The sequence below is a fragment of the Alligator mississippiensis genome, chromosome 5 (assembly GCF_030867095.1).
Source record: "Alligator mississippiensis isolate rAllMis1 chromosome 5, rAllMis1, whole genome shotgun sequence".
NCBI classification, from domain to species: Eukaryota; Metazoa; Chordata; order Crocodylia; family Alligatoridae; genus Alligator; species Alligator mississippiensis.
This window is the reverse complement of record NC_081828.1, coordinates 174536449-174555692: the sequence shown is the minus strand read 5'-3', so window position 1 is coordinate 174555692 and position 19244 is coordinate 174536449. Positions and strand designations below refer to the sequence as shown.

Below are 19244 nucleotides of genomic sequence, written 5' to 3'. Positions count from 1 at the left end.
CCAAGCCAGTTCCCCCCTCTCCCTGCTGGTGCAGCCCAGCCCGGCTCCACAGACCCCTGCCAGCCTGTGCCCTGCTTTGGGCCCTACTGGTGCTGGCCCTGGGACATACATCCCAAGATGGTGACCAGGAGAGGGGCACCTGTCAAGGGATGGGGCTACCCATGAGGCCCTTGACAGCTTGCCAAAACTGGGTAAGTGGCCCTCTGCCTGAAATAATTGCCCACCCCTGCTCTACTCTCACCTTCTGTAATGAAAGTATTGATATTTAATCAGCACATTTTGGAAAAGCATTATTAGCTGTTCTTCCAGGCTTACTTTCTTTTCAGATATACTTCATTAATTCTCCTTTTGTTACATAGAAGCAGTTTTCCTTTCTCTTATTTCCTTTTAAATGATTCAATGAACTCCTTTTAAAGGAATGTCCTCCTCCATGAAATACTTAAGAACTGTACCAGCATTATAGGTATTATTTTCATATTTATCATTACCCCTCTTCCTTCCCTTTTCCTCCTGTGTTTCTGGAAATGTGGGAAGAATAAAGACAGAAAAGGTGTTTCATACAATGCTTCTGCCTCACTCATCTTCAGTTAATTTATGGCCGTCTTCTAATTACCCAACTTTCTTTAGTCATTCCTCATTCTGAGTTTGTGGGGGTGTCAATATGTTTTTTACTTTGAATTAAACAAAAAACAGAAAAATTAATTCTCCTTGGTAGAGATGTCTGCTTTCTATATCTGTTTATGCTGTTTAAATTTTACAGCTATTATGTCATCTTTTTCTCTCTCTGTTCTAAAAATGGTCACATTACAGCTGTCTGACTGTGTACATGGGCCTCAAAGTGGGTAAATGTCATTTACCAGATTGCTGGCATCTACTAAAATAATGTAGAGTAGCCTTCCTGTATATCAGAATTAAGCCCCTACAGAGTGGGTGCATCTACATGTGCTATTAATGCACCTGAATACACTCTGGTGCAGTTCGTGCTAGAATCAGCTGCTTCCTGGGTGCAGCACCTTCACAGGTGCCTGGGACCACAGCAATCTGAGCCAGTGCAGAGCAGCCCCGAGCTGATGGGGCACGGTACAGTGAGCCCCAGGCTTCAGGTGGTGGAGGCGCTGGCTGGAGTGCAAAGGTACCACAGTGCAGGGCTAGGTGGCAGGCAGCCCCTGCACTGTAGCACCCTCATGCCCTACCCAGCTTCAGTCACAGTCTACGCGCGTGTTTAAGCCCATGTAATTACTCTGCTGTAGGATAGTACTTGTCCTGGATAGTACTATCCTACGATGGAGTTATTAGTTTACTGCACCCTAATACAGGTGCACGTGTAGACTGTGACACTTTCCTGTGGACCTAATTAGTCAGAAACTCCAGAGAGAAGTTTAGCTAGGAACTCTGGAGGACAAAATAGAAAGTGGTAAGACAAGACAAATTTCTGTTTATAATTCTTTTTTTTTTTTCATATACATCTTTGTCATTCTTCACTTCTGTGTCATTGCTAGGGTTTTGCTTTTGTTTTTGCGTTCTTGGCAGTATGCCTTGAATTAAAAAATTTAATTAACAGACAAACAATGCCTAAATATTTTGATATGTTGTGCAGTACACGAGCACTGGTATAAAAGAGCTTTAAGACAGATAAGTGGTAGGGGTACTGACAATTAAGTGTCTGTGTATCCTGGAAGACTAGGACCCATTCAAATTAATACATTTTAATTTTAGGACTATGACATATTAACTTAATACTTGAAAGTCAAGAGTAGCATTTGTGAAAAACAATATTTTAACATATTTATGTTTCTTTAATATATAGTTCTAAAAGTAAAAATTAGGGCAAATATGAATACATTGGACTGCCAAGTAATAAACATATGGTGTATCTGTACATTGTAACAGATGCTTTGATGTAGATTTATGAACTAATGTCTCAGAAATAAAATTTCTCCCATTAAATTCATAAAAAGATTGAACTATTTTGCATTCCTAAAAACTTCCCCTTGTTGTGCTTTATCTCCCAAGTTTATGCTAATTTCATGGCTTTCAAAAGAGTTTTTCATCTTTTGCTTAGAAAGCTACTAAAAGAAACACTTTTCATGTTAATTTTTTTTCAAAATTTTTAACTTGGGAAACCTATGTTAAAGCAGCGTTTAAGACCTCTTGCTGAAATATTAATGAGATTATCAGAATGTACAGGAAAATAGTCTATAAATAAGATACATGCTTGGTTTATGAACATGTGGATTAAAGTTTAGAGTACACCTTGGCACTGTTGTAGAATACACTAGCTTCTTTCTGCATTTTCCATTATTTTTTTGCAGCAAAAGGATCCCAACCTATGCACAATTTTCCTTTCTATTTCATCTGTACTTTGGCTGAATAACTGTCAAAATTCTTCTTCTGGAAGGCATGCTTAATAGGTAACAGAGCTACATTTTGCCTCCCTACATGGGTCAACATCTGGAAAAGTGACTTTTTTATGGCCCTTCTATTTAAACCTTTGAGATCTTGAGTTGTTACTATTATTCCCTCCTTATTCTCCAGATTAGCCCATTTTACAGTTATTGCTCTTTATAATTTGACATTTTTCAGAGTTCATCTTACGGCAATCCAATAGCCCTCTCTAACATACTGTAGAATGGCTCATTATAATGGCTGAATATAACCACAGAGATGTGAGTAGCTATTTAAAAAGGCATGAAAACAACACATCAGTTTCTGATTCTTTTCCTTCCAGAATTCCAAGGAGTTACAGATCATTTATTGTAATCAGGTCTTCTTGCCACTTGGCTTTCAGAAATGTATTGATTTGCATGATCACTGCCAAAAATGCTGTATTTTTTTTAAAAGCTTTTACTCACATTTCTTGCCCCTTGCCGATTTATCTTTCATAAACTGCATTATTTTTAATTTTTTCCTTGAGGCTAATGTCCTGATCCTGGAAGCATTTTTGTGCATATTTAACTTTACTCAGGCAAATAATTCTGATTTGAGTAGAAGTGTTAAGTGTGTGCAGTAGATTTGTATAACTTTTACTCTACCAGTATCTCTATAGTGATCATTTTTCAAAGGAAAAAAGTGTGGGGTGATAACATTTGCTTGCAAAAAGTCATGTTTGAGTTGCACTGAGCTTTAGCCCAGAAGAAAACTAATTAATAGTTCTGAGTTTGCTCATTCAGGGAGTAAATGTGAAATATCAACTAGTTCAAGAATTGTAAGGCCAGAAGACGGAACCTGAGTCAGTGGCCCCGGTAGGTAGGATGAACTCCGGCTTCTAGTCCCTTTCACTAATGTTGCTTATCTATTTTATCTGTGTTTTCCCAATGCTATTTTATCCATGACTATTAGTACAGTTGTATATCTGTATGACTGTACACAAAGAAACAAGCCACTATATAATTTCATATACTGTTCCTATAGCAACAAAGCTGTGGTGCCCTTGTTCATCTTTAGACAATAGAAACCTTTCACAAATAATTTGCTGCTGGTTCAGCTTCATATAATTCTTGGACTATACTGATTTTTTTTGTAGCTTACCTTCAGTTTCTCAGAAGTGAAAGAGTTGCACAGCGTATAATTTGACCAAGTCCGATTGCTCTCAGGATGTCGGAACCAATTTCCTGTTTCATCACAATATTTTGATGCCCTTTCTGTCAATGAATGCAACAGTAATTATTTTAATGCATACACATTATAAATAAAAGCAAATGATATGAGTGGAAATGAAAATACTCTTACAATATCCAAAGACCTCATGTAAATATAGTTCATCTAAATATTTTTAGTACTATTTCCCTCTCAAAAACTGATTGGAAAATAGCCTCATTATTTTTGTCTCTTTTTTGTTATTTACTAATGGAGTGAATTAGGTGCCATAAATTATGTGGTAATAACTAGGTATCTAGAAAGAGTTTAATATTGCTGGTTTGCAAAGCAGTAATGCTAATGACTGTAAATTGAATAATGTCAATATATATGAAGGGATCCATTATGTGTGCACCCTCATAATTCCCTTTATATCCACAAATACTTGATTTTCAAGTCCAAGTATGAGGTCTAAGTGTGCAAAGGACATTGCGCATATGTTTGCATGTTGTTTGTTGGTGCAAATTGGTGCCTAATTTTTGAAAACCTAATTCCTATGAGATCCTCTCTCCCTTACAGGCACAAGGGGAGCAAACAACATAGCAGAGCTCAATATGTAGGGGAAAGGTCTGATCATGGACAGCCCATAAATAGAATTGACTTGCAAGACCTGGATCAAATAATGTGTTTTCTACAGAAGGACCTGAGTTAGAGCAATCAATATATTCTTATCAAGTTTGTTAAGTGAGATAACAGACTACATAGAATCGTTAGCTAAAAATAAAGTATAATTGAAAATGCCTGTGTAGGGTAAGATCTACTGCTGCCTAGGAGCAATAGAAATGACTACATAGTCACTATGTTAGTGGTATTTTGGGTTTGAGGGTTAGATAATTCTGCACTGTCCAGCGTACATGAGTTAGCCCAAACAGCACTGCAATCAAAGCCTTCACAGAAGGTTTGAGAGTCGTCATACCACTGGTCAAAAATTCAGTGTTTGGCAAGTTGGGGATAAGCACTTTGTAAACATATACAGTGGGCAGATACAACAGAAAAGGGTTCTGCTATTCAGTTCCATTTCACACAGTGATAAGCATTTGTTCTCTAGCCTCCTTTTGTCAAAATGTACTGGACAGGCAGCTGCCTTTAATTATTTGTCAACATCATGGCCAAATCCTGCTGTCCTTACTTGATTCTTACTTGCTTGGAACTTAATGGATAGTTTGCCTGAGTGAAGACCACACGTTTTGGCCCAGATATATGAGTAGCTGGTGTTTCTTGGGCAATGGTTAAGTGTTTTATTTTACAAAAATATTGGTATTCCAAAGTTAAATTTTTAGAAAATTATTTTAATTGTTTACCTAGTCTGCCTGGGCAATTATATTGAACCAACAGACATAATAATTTCCAGGCAAGATACTCCTACAGAACTAATCATCCTTTTCCCTTACAAATTCATGTTGTCCATGTTTATTTTCTTTGATTCTAATGACCTGTGCTTTATTTAAATTTTGGAGACCTATGCCCCATCCATAAGCTTAGGAAAAAAAACAAGCGAATATACCGACAAGGTCAAGATTTATATCGTGTGTATTTTTCTCTTTGCCCAGAAACCTGCTTTATACAGCAACAATTTGGAAATAGCACATTTAAAGTTCTCCAAAAGAACCCTCTTTTTAAATAATTGTGAGTTTCAGATCATCATATTTGGGAACTCAGTGCTTAAAATCAATACGTGTACAACATGGAGATGAAAAGTACACTTTATCTCAACCTTCCATCAGTTTAACATAGAGATAATCTCTGACTGCATTGTAGCATCCTTCCCATTGTAGTCATTGCCAGATATGACCTAAACTGGACAGTTTTCAGTCATAAATAAAGATCAGTGGTTTATATACAATAGAGCACAATGTACAAAGATTTTGCTTCCTGTACTATAGGACTGCACAATGCATATAGCTTTGTGAACAGCTAGGGATTATAATGTTAATTACATCCATGACTGTAACCTGTTGCCTGATATGTGCTCTGCTTAAACTTAAGCTGGGACTCATGAGAGGAATCTTCTGCCTACTACTCTTTCAGCTAAACGTAGCTTGTCCTGATTTGAGGGTCTTTACTTTTGTCTCTCCACTGCCTTCTTATTTCTCTTCCTCATTTGGTAGCAGGCTGTGCGTTGTGGAATACCATTTAAGCCAATGTGTCTCTCTGTTCCCCCCCTTCAGTAAGCTTCTTAGTAATTGTGATTGACTGGCATCAAATGTAAGTCATCAGTAAAGGGACAATTATTCTTGCTGTATTCTCTGCTCTGAGAGGGTTCTGAATAGAGACAGGCTACCTGCCTGTGACAAACATGATGAGGTAGGCTTGTCTTCTCCTGTCAGGGTGAATGAGCACCTGAAAATGTAGTTTTATATGAATTGCTCGCTTCAGTGACCACTATTATAGTGCATAGTGTACCTCATCCTCACACATTGTGTCCCTTTCTAAATAACATTATATTGACTCTAGCAGTTAAACCTTTGTTTTAGACCTACTATTCTGTATTTAAATGAAGCTGTGACCACTTAATCCGAGCTTTGCATGGAATATTCTGTTGGAGGTTTTTGTAGCTGGAGTGAACCGGCAGCAGCCAGTCTATGAAATCAGGACACGTGGTCTTTTTTTGGAATGTGTTAGCTTTGTAAATAAAACAGTAACGTGTGAAGAATAGATAAGATTTTTCTGACTATTAGCAGGTCAAAATTAATGTGGTGACCTTTGGTGATACTATGAGACCATGTTATGATTGTGAAATGTTCACTTGGACTATTAAGTATCTATACTGTAGGACTGGTCAAATGGTGGTGGTCCTATTTCCTGATTGGAAGACTAAATTATTGTGGCAAAACCATGTGCCACCCACAAGGAAAGCCCAGCGTGAAGAAGGAGAACATCGGGAACACGCGATCCATGGGGCGGCCAGCAGTACAGCACAGGTAAGCAATAAGCAGGTAAGCAATAAGGGGCCCTTTGGGCATCAGAGCCGGGGGGCAACAAAGGCGCCAGTCACAGGGCTCAAGTGCCTATACACTAACGCTAGGAGCATGGGGAGCAAGCAGGATGAACTAGCACTCCTGCTTGCAGAAAACACCTACGACTTAGTAGGGCTAACAGAAACCTGGTGGGATCCTTCCCACGACTGGGCGGTACATATTGAGGGTTATAAGCTGAACAGAAAGGATAGAGTGGGAAAGAGAGGGGGAGGGGTGGTGCTCTGTGTCAATGAGCGATATACATCAACCCTTATCAAAATGGAATTGGAGGAGGAGAAGAAAGTAGAAGGATCGTGGGTTAGGTTACATGGAGGTCAAGGAGAAAGGGATTTGGTGGTAGGGGTCTGCTACAGACCCCCACACCAAGGGGAAGAACTAGATTTGGGGCTCCTGAGGCAGCTCTCAGAGACCATAAAAACTAGGGAGACGGTAGTCATGGGGGACCTAAACTACCCAGACATCTGCTGGGAGACGCGGACAGCAAAGTCCCACCGTTCACGCAGGTTCCTATCCTGTGTACAGGACCTCCATCTGACGCAGGAGGTACATGGTCCCACTAGGGGGAATGCCTTACTGGACCTGGTATTGGCAACAGGGGATGACATGGTAGGAGACCTACAGATCGGTGGTCACCTGGGGGACAGTGATCACCAAATAATAGAATTCACCATAAGACGTCGAGTGGGGAAGGTAACTAGTAGGGTGAAAGTGCTAGACTTTAGGAAAGCTGACTTCAATGAACTCAGGCAATTAGTCAAGGACACACTGCAGAGTAAGAGTTTTAAAGAGTTGGGAGCCCAGGAAGGGTGGCTGTGCCTTAAGGAAATGATACTTTGGGCACAGAGGGAGATGATCCCGATGCGGGGAAAAAGGAGGAAAGGGGCCAAGAGGCTTCCTTGGCTGACCAGAGAAATCCAGAGCAGTCTACAGGCTAAAAGAGGGGCATATAAAAAGTGGAAACGGGAAGAGATTACTAAAGAGGAGTATACCTCCTCTGCTCGCGCTTGTAGGGAGGCAGTTAGACAGGCCAAAGCTACCATGGAGCTGAGGATGGCATCCCAAGTTAAGGATAACAAAAAATTGTTCTTTAGATATATGGGGAGTAAAAGGAAGGCCCAGGGTGGAATAGGACCTCTACTAAATGGGCATAAGCAATTGGTGACAGACAGGGGGGATCAGGCTAAACTCCTCGATGAGTTCTTTGCCTCGGTGTTCCTAAGTGAGAGGCAAGACAAGGCTCTCACTGGGATTGTAGAGAGGCAGCAGCAAGGCGCCAGACTACCAAGCGTAGACCCTGAGATGGTGCAGAGCCACTTGGAGAAACTGGATGCGTTTAAGTCGGCAGGCCCGGATGAGCTCTATCTGAGGGTACTGAAGGCACTGGCTGACGTCATTGCACAGCCACTGGCGGGAGTATTTGAACACTTGTGGCACACGGGCCAGGTCCCGGAGGACTGGAAAAGGGCCAACATGGTCCCCATTTTCAAGAAGGGGAGGAAGGAGGACCCAGGCAACTATAGGCCAGTCAGTCTCACCTCCATCCTAGGCAAAGTCTTTGAAAAAATTATCAAGGCTCACATTTGCAAGAGCCCGGCAGGAAAAATTATGCTGAGGGGAAACCAGCACAGGTTCGTAGCAGGTAGATTGTGCCTGACTAATCTAGTCTCTTTTTATGACCAGGTTACAAAACACCTGGACACAGGAGTAGGGGTTGATGTCGTTTACTTAGACTTCAGGAAGGCCTTTGATACGGTATCCCACCCCATACTGGTGAACAAGTTAAGAGGCTGTGACTTGAAATGAATACACAATCCAGTGGCTGGCGAATTGGCTAGAGGGTCGTACCCAGAGAGTCGTAGTGGATGGGTTGGTATAGACCAGGAAGGGTGTGGGCAGTGGGGTCCTACAGGACTCGGTCCTTGGACCGATACTTTTCAATGTCTTCATCAGAGACTTGGACGAGGGAGTGAAGTGTACTCTGTCCAAGTTTGCAGATGACACAAAACTGTGGGGAGAAGTGGACACACCGGAGGGCAGGGAACAACTACAAACAGACCTGGACAGGTTGGACATATGGGCAGAAAACAACAGAATGCAATTCAACAAGGAGAAATGCAAAGTGCTGCACCTAGGGAGGAAAAATGTCCAGCATACCTACTGCCTAGGAAATGACCTGCTTGGAGGCACAGAAGCAGAAAGGGATCTGGGAGTCCTAGTGGACTCCAAGATGAACATGAGTCGTCAGTGTGACGAAGCCATCAGAAAAGCTAATGGCACTTTAGTGTGCATCAGCAGATGCATGACGAACAGAACCAAGGAGGTGATACTTCCCCTCTATCGGGTGCTGGTTAGACCGCAGTTGGAATACTGCGTGCAATTTTGGGAGCCACACTTCAAGAGGGATGTGGATAACCTGGAGAGGGTCCAGAGAAGGGCCACACGTATGGTTAAGGGCTTGCAGGCCAAGCCCTATGAGGAGAGACTAGGGCACCTGGACCTCTTCAGCCTCCGCAAGAGAAGGTTGAGAGGCGACCTTGTGGCTGCCTATAAGTTCATCACGGGGGCACAGAAGGGAATTGGTGAGGCTTTACTCACCAAGGTGCCTCTGGGGGTTACAAGAAATAATGGCCACAAGCTAGCAGAGAGCAGATTTAGATTGGACATTAGGAAGAACTTCTTCACAGTTTGAGTGGCCAAGGTCTGGAACGGGCTCCCAAGGGAGGTGGTGCTCTCCCCTACCCTGGGGGTCTTCAAGAGGAGGTTAGATAAGCATCTAGCTGGGGTCATCTAGACCCAGCACTCTTTCCTGCTTATGCAGGGGGTCAGACTCGATGATCTATTGAGGTCCCTTCCGACCCTAACATCTATGAATCTATTGGAAAAGGTTAACAAGGAATAATGAAGCATCAATTTCTGATGCATAGTTCTGTATGAAAAGCTGCTCTCTGCTAAAATCAATGAAGCTGTTAAGGTTTGCAAACATTTCTCTGAATAATACTACAGTGATTTGTATGTAAAAAATATTGCTTTGTGAATCATGCCGAAACAAACTTAATGGCTTTATTTATTCATTGTTCAGTGCTTTTACTGCTGGATCAGTTCTCTCAACAGTGGATGTCTCGAACAGGTGTTTTTCTCTTGATTTTATTATCCAGCTATTGCATATTTATCGTTACAAAATCGTTTCTATGCTGCATACTCAGGAAGTATCAGTCATTATACAGTTTTCATTCTTTGGATATACTTGTAATGTACTCTCTGACTGTACTCTCACAGGTAGGTAGAGGAATAACTCGTATTCCTTTGGAGTATCTGATTTATTTACATGTGCCAGTAAAATATTTTCACCACAAATATTTCAGCTAACAGGCTTGTTAACAGATATGCCCATAATACATTGTAGCTCATAAAAAACAAACTTCAACTCCAGTGTCATAATAATAAAAAAAGTGATATCAGAAAAGTGCATAAGGCAGCAGAACCAGAATACATATACATTAGAATCCTATTATACACTTTAGTACGAACTAATATAAGAAATGTAACTGTCAAGATGGATGAGTAAAGAAATAGAAATGTATAAGGCATGGTGGAGGAGAAGGCACGTGAACAAAGAATTAAGCCAAAGATACGGATTTTTTTTCCTAATATAACAATGACCTAAATAATATCACCTCCAAATGTGTGTAAATTAAGTACACACTTCTACATTTAGGCTATGGTCATATTGTAGCAAAACCCCCAGTTTCTCTATTTTAAAATGCATTCCCTCCCCTTCCCCAACATTTCTGACTTTTTCTCTCCCTCTCTATTCCCTATAGATAAGTATAAGTAAGCTAAGATGTAGGACAAGCTTTAACATTTTATTTTAGGTCGTAAGTTTTATTTTTCTCTCCCCTCTTTGCAAATAAGTTCCCTGCTATTTTGATATTGATACCCACTGTTTTATAAGTGATCATCATTATGTTTGTACTGCTTTTATATTGTGTGATTACTTTTTTTGGCCTATATATGTAAGTTAGCGTAAGTCATGTCATGTCAAGTTTCCATTTTCTATGTCAAGGCTCCATCTTGTGTCCTCTGCCCGGGCATCCCCTGTGTTGCAACTGTATGATTCATATACCCCTCCCATGTAAATTGGTTCCCCGGATGAATGAGCGCGATTGGGAATGATTGAAATGCCTGATTGACCAGCCTGAAGAAAGAGAGCATTGGAAACCTGAAAGCCATGGGGAGACCAGCACTACAGAACAGGTAAGAAACAAGAAGGTAAGAAACAATGGGCCCCTTGGGACTCGGAGCGGGGGGGGCAGCAAAGGCAATAGTCGCAGGGCTCAAGTGCCTATATACTAATGCTAGGAGCATGAGGAACAAGCAGGATGAACTAGCGCTCCTGCTTGCACTAAACATCTATGACTTAGTGGGGCTAACAGAAACCTGGTGGGATTCATCCCACGACTGGGAGGTACATATTGAGGGCTATAGATTGTACAGAAAAGACAGGTCGGGGAAGAAAGGGGGGGGGGGTTGCACTTTATGTCAGTGAGCAATATAAAAGAACCCTCATCAAGACAGAATCCAAGGTTGAGGAAGTAGAAGGATTGTGGGTTAGGCTACATGGGGGGCAAGGAGAAAGGGATTTGGTGGTAGGGGTCTGCTACAGACCCCCACACCAAGGGGAAGAAATAGATGCGGGGCTCCTGAGTCAGCTCTAGGAGACCATAAAAGCTAAAGAGGCGGTAGTCATGGGGGACCTAAACTACCCGGACATCTGCTGGGAGATGCAGACAACAAGGTCCCATCACTCACGCAGGTTTCTAACCTGTGTACAGGACCTCCACCTGACACAGGAGGTGCATGGTCCCACTAGGGGGAATGCCATACTGGATCTGGTATTGGCAACAGGGGATGACATGGTAGGAGACCTACAGATCAGTGGCCACCTGGGGGACAGTGATCACCTAATAATAGAATTCAACATAAGACGTCAAGTGGGTAAGGTAACTAGTAGGGTGAAGTGCTAGACTTTAGGAAAGCTGATCTCAATGCACTCAGGCGATTAGTCAAGGACGCATTACAGAAAAGGAGTTTTGAAAGGATGGGAGCCCAAGAAGGGTGGCTGTGCCTTAAAGAAACGATCCTTCGGGCACAAAGCAAGACGATCCCCAAGCGAGGCAAAAGAGGGAAAGGGACCAGGAGGCTTCCATGGCTGACCAGAGAAATCCAGGGCAGCCTAAGGGCCAAAAGGGGAGCACATAAAAAGTGGAAACAAGGTGAGATCACTAAAGATGAATATACCTCCTCTGCTCGTGCTTGTAGGGAGGCAGTTAGATGGGCCAAAGCTACCATGGAGCTGAGGATGGCAACCCAAGTAAAAGACAACAAGAAATTGTTTTTTAGATATATTGGGAGTAAAAGGAAGGTCCAGGGAGGAATAGGACCCCTGCTAAATGGGCAGAAACAATTGGTGACAGACAGGGGGAACAAGGCTGAACTCCTCAATGAGTTCTTTGCCTCACTGTTCCTAAGTGAGGGGCACGACAAGTCTCTCACTGGGGTTGTAGAGAGGCAGCAGCAAGGCGCCAGACTTCCATACGTAGATCCTGAGGTGGTGCAGTCACTTGGAAGAACTGGATGCCTTTAAGTTGGCAGGCCTGGATGAGCTCCATCCGAGGGTGCTGAAGGCACTGGCCGACATCATTGCAGAGCCACTGGCGGGAATATTCGAACGCTCGTGGTGCACGGGCCAAGTCCCGGAGGACTGGAAAAGGGCTAACGTGGTCCCCATTTTCAAAAGGGGAGGAAGGAGGATCCGGGCAACTATAGGCCAGTCAGTCTCACCTCCATCCTTGGTAAAGTCTTTGAAAAAATTATCAAGGCTCACATTTGTGAGAGCCCAGCAGGGCAAATTATGCTGAGGGGAAACCAGCATGGGTTTGTGGCGGGCAGATCGTGCCTGACCAACCTAGTCTCTTTCTATGACCAGGTTACGAAACGCCTGGACACAGGAGGAGGGGTGGATGTCGTATACCTGGACTTCAGGAAGGCCTTCGATACGGTATGCCACCCCATACTGGTGAACAAGTTAAGAGGCTGTGATGTGGATGACTACACAGTCCGGTGGGTGGCGAATTGGCTAGAGGGTCGCAACCAGAGAGTCGTGGTGGATGGGTCGGTCTCGACCTGGAAGGGTGTGGGCAGTGGGGTCCTGCAGGGCTCGGTCCTTGGACCGATACTCTTTAATGTCTTCATCAGTGACTTGGACGAGGGAGTCAAATGTACTCTGTCCAAGTTTGCAGATGACACAAAGCTATGGGGAGATGTGGACACACCGGAGGGCAGGGAACAGCTGCAGGCAGACCTGGATAGGTTGGAGAAGTGGGCAGAAAACAACAGGATGCAGTTCAACAAGGAGAAATGCAAAGTGCTGCACCTAGGGAGGAAAAATGTCCAGCACACCTACAGCCTAGGGAATGACCTGCTGGGTGGCACAGAGGTGGAAAGGGATCTTGGAGTCCTAGTGGACTCCAAGATGAACATGAGCCGGCAGTGTGATGAAGCCATCAGAAAAGCCAATGGCACTTTATCGTGCATCAGCAGATGCATGATGAATAGGTCCAAGGAGGTGATACTTCCCCTCTATAGGGTGCTGGTCAGACCGCAGTTGGAGTACTGCGTGCAATTCTGGGCGCCACACTTCAAGAAGGACGCGGATAACCTGGAGAGGGTCCAGAGAAGAGCAACTCGTATGGTCGAGGGCCTGTAGATCAAGCTCTACGAGGAGAGACTAGAGAAACTGGACCTTTTCAGCCTTCGCAAGAGAAGGTTGAGAGGCGACCTTGTGGCTGCCTATAAGTTCATCACAGGGGCACAGAAGGGAATTGGTGAGTATTTATTCACCAAGGCGCCCCCAGGGGTTACAAGAAACAATGGCCACAAGCTAGCAGAGAGCAGATTTAGGTTGGACATTAAGAAGAACTTCTTCACAGTTCAAGTGGCCAAGGGCTGGAACGGGCTCCCAAGGGAGGTGGTGCTCTCCCCTACCCTTGGGGTCTTCAAGAGGAGGTTAGATGAGTATCTAGCTGGGGTCATATAGACCCATCACTCTTTCCTGCTTATGCAGGGGGTCGGACTCGATGATCTATTAAGGTCCCTTCCGACCCTAACATCTATGAATCTATGAAATACAATGGTAGCAGGCCTCTACTGAATGGCCTGTAGTGACCAGGCCATCACCTCGCATTGATTCACCCAGGAACCACGGACCTCACCCAGGAACAGAGATAAGAACCCAGCATTTGAAAGACAAAAGACCCTGCAGAAACAGCAACTCTACTATTGTACCCCATCATTACAGACACCAGAAACTGCACGTCCCTGCATGGAGCGCACATGCTCTGTACACCAGGGGCTGACCCTTGCCTGGGCATGCCTCCTGTCACTAGGGTCACACAGGGTCTGCCCATATAAAAAGAGGCAGTGAAGACAGACCCAGTGGGACGCCCTCTCCATCTGGACCAGCACCATGCCACACCACCTATCCACCCAGAGGCCCTGCCGGCAACCCCCCTCTGGACAACACCTACTGGACAAGGACCCCTTTCCAGCCTGGAGAGGTAGTTGTATTGCTACAAGATCATGCAGATGTAACAAGTAAGATAAATCACCTGAACTTTGATTTCAAATGAAGCAGAGCTAAAATTTCAGATCTACAACTTCATCACTACAGAATTATGCAGACCTAACAGTTACATTGCATTGATGTCCTATGATACCAGTACAAATGTTAAGTCCATCTATACGCTGTACGAGTGATTCTCAATCAGGGTGCTGTGGCAACCTGTGGTACTGTGAGATCCTTTTAAAGGGTTCAGTGCAATATTAGCATTGTTAGATGTGCAAATCCCTACACATGATTCACAAGATAAACCCAGTGTAACAGGGAGCTGAGTCTTGGTCCCCATTACAGATTTGAACATGGCAGGAGCCAGGTCTTGCACACAAGACCCTTCAGTCCCAGGAGTCAAGCTGCGATTCAGCTTGGCTAGAAGACTCACCCAGGAGTAGCAGGCAGATGGATCTGTCTAGAGGTGAGAGGAAAGGGTCCCAGGAGTGATGGGAAACCACTCCCAATGTGGAAAGACTCCTGACTCCTCCAGGCAGCCATATTAGATGACCAGGAGTGAACCTGGAAGTAATGTCTGTGCTGAAGCAGAGAACTCTATGGCCCTTAGTGTACATGAGGGAAGGAGCTGACAGTGATTGGGCTGCATTGGGTCCCAGACCATATAAAGATGAGGAGACAGAGACTCTGATTCTCCCTGGAGAAGGGAGAAGAAGCATCATCTCTGCTAGGAGAGGTGCATGCCTGTGTAGAGGCACAGGACCAGGCTAAGTGATCATTTAAGCAATGCCAAACAGAAGGCTGGGAAGGCCAAAGACATATGGTGCAGCAGGATGGAGCAGCAAGACATGGTAGTTAGAGACTGTTGGCCTGCTGACAGCAAGGAACCACTATAAGAAGCCCAGATCCAGGGACTTAGGATCCTAACCTGTTCTGGGTAAGGCAGTCTGTGGACATTAATGTGAATACGCACAGAAGGGTGGAGGGAAGGGAAAGCCCCTTCACTGGGTGATGGCTGAGGGATTACCCTTGGAAGAATGAGAGAAGAAAAGGGTGAGACCCAGAGTACTTTTGCCAGATCACTGAAAATAACCTGTGATCATCATTCTGAGGAGCATGAATAAAAGATGCTGACTGCACCACCAGGGTGCAGTCTATTGGCACTTCAACCTCATCCAGTCTGGTGGAAACTACAATTCCACTAGTTGAAATGTCAGGCTTGTATGCGCTCTTAGAGACTAACTGGTTTGGAGAGGAATAAACTTTCATAGGCAACAGTCTACTTCATCAGATGCTATAAGACAAATGCAGAGATTTTAACTAGGAATGCACAGTGTTAAAATATTCTGATCTGTTGTGGTCCGAGTTCTTTGCAGCAGAAGAAAGTATATATTATTTCCTTAGACAAAAATAAGTGAAAGGTAAGATCTTTCCTTTTTCCAAGGGGTGCCTTGAGTCTAATGAAGGGCATCTTGAGTCTAAAAGAAATTGAGAACCACTAACCTATCTGTGGTTCAGAATTGAACTTTCTAAAATTTTATTTCAGGACCCAATCTTGATAGTTAAAACATCCTGATTTATTAAATGAAATCAAAGACAAAACCCACCAAAATAGCATAAACAAGTGGCAGCTTTGGTTAGAACAAGCCTGTCCTTCTTAAGGCTTTTATCTCCTTGTGCTGTGGCAGTTTTGTTTTTTTAACATTATATTGTATGCAAGGAAATATAATGGAAAATGAAAATGTAAGTGAGGACACAGCCATGCATCCATTCCATACCAAATTGATTAACTTTATTAAACAACAAATCTTGAAACATGCAGCGCAAGAGAGATCTTTTAGGATACTTTTTTCTCCATAAAAATCTCAATGATCTAGCTTCAATTTGTTGAGTATTTCTCCTCAGTGGGCGCATCTGCACCTGCAATTAGTGTGATACAATAAACTCCTGGACAGTTTGTGTCAGAGAAACTGCTCCTGGGCACAGCATCTGCACATGTGTCCAGGACCACAATAATTAATTTGAGCCAGGGTAGAGCAGCCCCAGGCTGGCAGGAGGTACAGGGAGCCAGCCCGAGTCTCCAGATGGCAGCACTGGGCAGAGTTGGGGCTGGCTGAGAGGCAAGGGAGAAAATGCAGGGCTAGGCAGCAGGTAGCCCCTGCACTTTAGCACCCTTGTGCCCCAGCCAGCCCATCACTGTCTACACATACACTGCACTGCATTAATGACTCTGCTGTAAGACAGTAGTACTATCCCTGACAGTGTAATTTTACATCAGAGTTAATTAATTTACTGCGCCCTAATACTGGTGCACGTGTAGACAGTGACACTTTACTGTGGAGCTAATTAGTCTACTCCGCAGTAAAGCACATATAGTAGTTTTGTAATGCATATAGTAGCATTTTGTAATGGAGCCATTTGTTCAGAACATGTCATTGGAAATAGAAACTAGATGGGGAAAAGCTTCATTTCAAGTCTGGTAAAAGGTGGTGTGAGAACTGGGGAAAGTGTTGGTCTATAATATCCGAAGATAATGTGTAATGAGAATGTTGATGATGTCAGGAGACTTTTGTGTTTTCTAAATTATGTAAGATCTGTTCTTGATATAATTGCAAGAGCATATAAAATTATATATAAATAGGGCTGTTTTCTACTAACTTACCATGAAAACCATAAAAGTGGTGAAAGCAGCAGACATAAAATAAATGGTGTGTCAAATAGGTAGAAAAACAACAAAAAAAAAAATCTAAGTTATGGCACTAGAAAGAATCACTGAAAATGATTATTGCACCAAATGGCAGCATTTCTTTTAGGAAATATGATACCTCTGCTATGGAGAATAGGGAAATGAATGGAAATTGAAGCTGTTGGCCATGTAGGGCTAGGTCCACAAAAGGACTTGTGCACCTAGAAGTTAGGGGTGCAATGCCTAATGTTTAGATGCCTAACCCCTGGACTGGGATGCAATGCCACAGTGGCTATCTTGTCTCACTATGGCTCCAGCTGCATGAGTTCCCGAGTTGTAAATGGGTATTGTTCATTTGGACTGTAGAGTCAAAGGTGATCAGATGTGATGCTAACTAGGGCTGTGTGAACCAGCACCATTTCATTTTGATGTCCATTTTGTTGTTCTGAAGGGACAGCATTTCATTTCATTTCGAAGCACTGTTCTGCGCTGTGCTGTTTTGATTTGTTTCACAGTTTTGCCCATAGGCTATAATGGGGAATCATGAAAATGCATAAAACTGTCATTTCATTCCTGATTCAGATGCAAATTGCAGGGATGGTAGTCCCTGCTGAGGGCATGAAGCCTGCCAAGTTTCAAGGAGATAGGTGCGGAGGTTCCTGGGGAACTGCACCTCAAACTTTTCAAAGCAAAACTCATGACTGTGGGGCTATGCCAGACTCCTCCCAGGGGTGCAGGCCCCTGGATCTGCGTGCCAGATGACAGGAAGTTGCTGCTGCCGCCTGGGACTGGCGGTGGGAACAGCCCGCGCCCCGTGCTGGGAAAATTGCTGCTGCTTCTGGCCCCAGGCAGCAATGGTAACCTCCTGTAATCTGGCATGCAGGTCCGGGGGCCCACACCCCTGAGAGGGCTGTGGGGCTGTGCAAGACTCATCCCAGGGGTGCGGGTCCCTGGACTTGCATGCCGGATGGCAGGAGGCTGCCGTTGCTGGCTGGGACTGGCGTTTGGCACAGCCCACGCCCAGCACCAGGAAGACTGCTGCTACTAGTGGCCCCAGGCAGCAGCAGCAGCCTCCTGTCATCCCGGACACAGATCTGGGGGTCTGCATCCCCAGGAGGAGTCTGGCAGTGCTGGGAGGGCAGGTTGAGCTCTGTGGGGCTTGCAGAGCTGGTTGAAGTGCAGCCCTGGCTCTCCCTGGAGCTCAGCATGGCAGCAGGAGCCCCACGGAGCTCAGCATGGTGGCAGGAGATAGGGGAGAGCCAGGGCTCCACTCCGCCTCCTGCCGCTGGGCTGAGCTCCATGGGGCTGAAGAAGTTGCTTTGAGCGCAGCCCTGCCTCTCCCCTGCCACCCCACCTGCCACTAGGCTACTTTGAAACCCATCTCATTTCAAAGCTTTTTCAATTTCACTGTTTTGAGCTCAAAACGCATCGAAACAGCCTTGAAATGAAACACTCAGCGAGATTTCGCACACCCCTAATGCTAACCATATCACTCTTTTTTGTGCTGTTGGCTAAGAAACTACTGAACATTAACCACATTAATTCAATAGCCTGTTATGGTCCAAAAATCAAATAGATGAAATCCTGAACTTATCTCCATTTTATCCGGGTCAGTCTAGATCCCAACCCTGCCCTCCAGAGTGTCTGTATCTCTACCCAACTTGATGTTATTAGCAAATTTGCTAAGTGTGCACTCGACTACATCTTCCAAATCATGCATTGTGATGATTACAATGTTTACAAGTATTACAACTGCAATGATTACAATTAATTACAATATCTAATTAAACTGTGAAACTTGTCTTCACAGGAAGTCATTGAGGCCAATAGCACTCCAAAAGGGACTGAATAGTTATATGGATATTGAGAGTGGTTTTAATTTATGACAACAATAATTTTGAAAGGGATATTAAATAGGCCTCCGGGCTTAATTTAAACTATAAATATGAGAGACTGGAATGAGATCAAATGTATGCGAGGGCAATTGTAACACCTATCTAACAACTAGATTATCCCCCTCTTCCAGCTCATCTGGTAAAAGCTGCTTGCAAAGATTGAAATCTAAACTGACCTTGGGTTTGACTCAGTATGGAAATTCCTATATTGCAAAATGTGCAACAGATTCACTGAATAATGGCTCTTGGCAACAGTATGAAGCATTTAAAGTATTAATTTGTTCCTATTAGTCAATTTATTCATAATCAGACCATACATAGTAGAAAACATATTGCTAAAGCCTCATTGTACATAACTATTAATGTTTTGAATGTTATAAATAAAAACTATGAAAGTTAACATTTTATTGGTTATGATTGGTATA

The 19244-nt window shown here is 43.7% G+C and overlaps 1 protein-coding gene across 3 annotated transcripts in view; it reads right to left on the bottom strand.

The window, feature by feature from the left end:
- Positions 1 to 19244, bottom strand: part of CALCR (calcitonin receptor) — a 321285-nt gene that overhangs the window by 111580 nt on the left and 190461 nt on the right. For all 3 annotated transcript variants that reach the window (XM_019498115.2, XM_019498116.2, XM_006267472.4), the window contains one exon: positions 3529 to 3641. In XM_019498115.2, the coding sequence (XP_019353660.1) occupies positions 3529 to 3641 (113 nt within the window). The remainder of the gene's footprint in view (positions 1 to 3528; positions 3642 to 19244) is intronic.